At 47.0% G+C, this 2,526-nt stretch overlaps 1 protein-coding gene across 1 annotated transcript; it reads right to left on the bottom strand.

Annotated features, from left to right (window-relative positions):
- Positions 1–901: 901 nt before the first annotated feature.
- Positions 902–2,278, bottom strand: LOC118643971 (tripartite motif-containing protein 60-like). Its single transcript, XM_036282276.1, has one exon. It carries the CDS (start codon positions 2,276–2,278, stop codon positions 902–904), a length of 1,377 nt encoding a protein of 458 aa, XP_036138169.1.
- Between the last annotated feature and the right edge of the window lie 248 nt (positions 2,279–2,526).

Here is a 2,526-nt window from a genome sequence, read left to right on the forward strand (position 1 = left end):
TTTGCTTCTGGTGTCAACCTTATCACCACCACAAACACACACCAAGGGGGTATGAAATGGCGTATTGCTCACTTCATGAGGCTTTATGTGGAGAGCGGGGTGGGTACAGGTCCCAAACCAGCTGGAGAGAAGGGACAAAAGCAACTAGCTTGGGGTTTTTGGTGGGTGGAGGAGGCTCTCAGGGGACAGTTCCTGTGCAGGCAGGGTCTGGATTAGAACTGCCCCTCGGCCTGGGAAGGAGCACTCAGCCTGTCCTAACGGCTTGATCGGATGGGGGACAAAGGCTGAAGACAGAGGGGTGAGGGTTAAAAGACATCAGCAAAGCCCTGGCCAGTGTGGCCCAGTTGGTTGAGTGTCACCCCATACACTGAAAGGTCACCAGTTCAATTCCCTGTCAGGGCATATACCCAGGTTGTACCCAAGTTATGGGTTTGATCCTCAAGATGGGTGTGTACTGGAAGCAGCTGATTGATCTTTATCTCTCTACCTCTCCCTTTCTCTCTCCTCAAAAATCAATAAAAACATTTTTTAAATTTATTTTTTGTTAATCTTCACTCAAGGATACATTACTATTGCTTTTTAGAGTGGAAGCGAGGAAGGGAGGAAAAGAGAGAGAAACATCAATTTGAGAAACACATCCTTGGTTGCCTCCTGCACAGCCCCCAGTAAGGCTGAAGATCAAACCTGCAACCCAGGTATGTGTCATTGACCTGGAATCAAACCCACCAGCCTTCCGTCCGCAGGCTGACGCTCTAACCACTGAGCCAAACTGGCCAGGACAATAAAAACATATTTTTAAAAAAAGACATCAGCAAACATCAAAAATAAACTTGGATTTTTTATTACAAGTACTCTCTATTAACATAGGAAGAACGTAAATCATACAAATTTACAAGGTGGTTCAGCATTCTTCTCTGACTATCCTCATAGTAAGTGATTTTGAAGAAGGTGTGCTAGAGAAATAAGGCATAAGCTTTTCTGCAAAACTGTCACTGAATGTATACAAATGTGATCTATTCTTCAAATCATAAAATGAAACTTCTCCCAACTCATAGTCCAGAAAAATGCCAATCCGTCTAAGGTTTACTGAATCCCATGTGCCAAATGGACTAGTCAGGAGCTCAATTTGCCAGCAGCCATTTCTTGGGGTTGGTGACATAAGAGCATTTCTCGGGAAAGATTCTTTACACACACCTAAGGACCATGCACCTAGGCCTCCTATTCCCACCTGCCAGAAATGCCTGCCAGCAGCAAAGCCCTCGGAGCTCAGGACAGCTGGGGAAGGAGTAAAGGCCTGGTGATCATGAAGACCATCTACTGTCCTATATGTCACACTTTTTCTATCTCTTGAGATACTGAGACTTGGATGGGCAGTTTCAGGATCCAGTGACAAATCTACCTGAAATGTGCTCATCATGTTATGCAGGCCAAAATAATGTGGGGGGAGAGTGAAACTCGCCCTCTTTAATTCATAGGAGAAGACTGCTGGGGTCTCTAGGTTCTCATACCTGTTGTGGGTACTTTCAACACCTGTGAGTAAATCCAGGTCTGTCTGCAAACACTTACTGATAATTTCACTAAGGAGACTTTTTAATATGGAACTGTGGTTGCATATTTGGTTTTTCCCTTCAGTTACTTTTTCTTGAATACCTTTCTCTTCAGCTAGCAAACTAACATGAATTGCATCTTGCTCCTTTTCCCAGAAATGCTTAAATATTTCAGCTTCAGAATACAATTCACTCCTTCGATTTTCCATCTTCCATCTCAAGTCAAAATCTTTGGAGATTTGCATTTTCAACCCCTTTTCCGCATCTTCCATCTGCTCTCTCAGGGGCCCCAGGTAGCTTTTGAGCTTCATCCTGTGACTGGCTGCAGCTTCCTCAATGGGCATCAGGGGGTGACCCCTGTGGTCGGAGGAGTCCGTGCACTGAGGACACAACAGCTCCAGGTCCTTCTCACAGAACAGGATCAGATCCTCTTTGTGCTGCTCACACAGGGGATTCTCTTGCCTTTTCCTCTTTTTCCTCATGGTGGGAATCTGCTTAACCATCTCAGTCATGTGACGTAGCTGGGGGTTCCTCCTGAAGTCCCTGTCAGGGCAGTGGTGGAGGCAGACAGGACAGGGGAAGATGTCCTGTAGACCTTCCCACCGCTGGTGGATGCAGGAGCCACAGAAGTTGTGCCCACACTCAATGGTCACTGGGTCTGTGAGGTAATCCAGGCAGACGGGGCAGCTGGCCTCTGCTTGGAGCTCAGCCAGGGAGACCTCAAGGTCCATTGTGCCGTGAAGGTGTCTGTCTGCAGAGACTCTTCAGTCAGTGTTTCCCCAGGAGCTAGGGAAAGTGAGAAGCTGAGGTCTGCTCAGTCCTTGGTCTCTATGGAAGGCGGTAGGAGCTTGCAAGAAGATTCCTGGCCACCAGATGATGTCCAGTCTTCCTGTCACCCTCTCCTGTATTTAATGCCACCTGCTTCCAGTGATGAAGATACTTGCGGTCAAAGAACCAGCAGAATCCAAGTCACATGTGG

The sequence above is a fragment of the Molossus molossus genome, unplaced genomic scaffold (assembly GCF_014108415.1).
Source record: "Molossus molossus isolate mMolMol1 unplaced genomic scaffold, mMolMol1.p scaffold_m16_p_4, whole genome shotgun sequence".
Taxonomy (NCBI): domain Eukaryota; kingdom Metazoa; phylum Chordata; class Mammalia; order Chiroptera; family Molossidae; genus Molossus; species Molossus molossus.

Excerpts from the sequence above, each read along its gene's own strand:
- LOC118643971 (XM_036282276.1), bottom strand. The coding sequence starts at position 2,278 with ATGGACCTTGAGGTCTCCCTGGCTGAGCTCCAAGCAGAGGCCAGCTGC.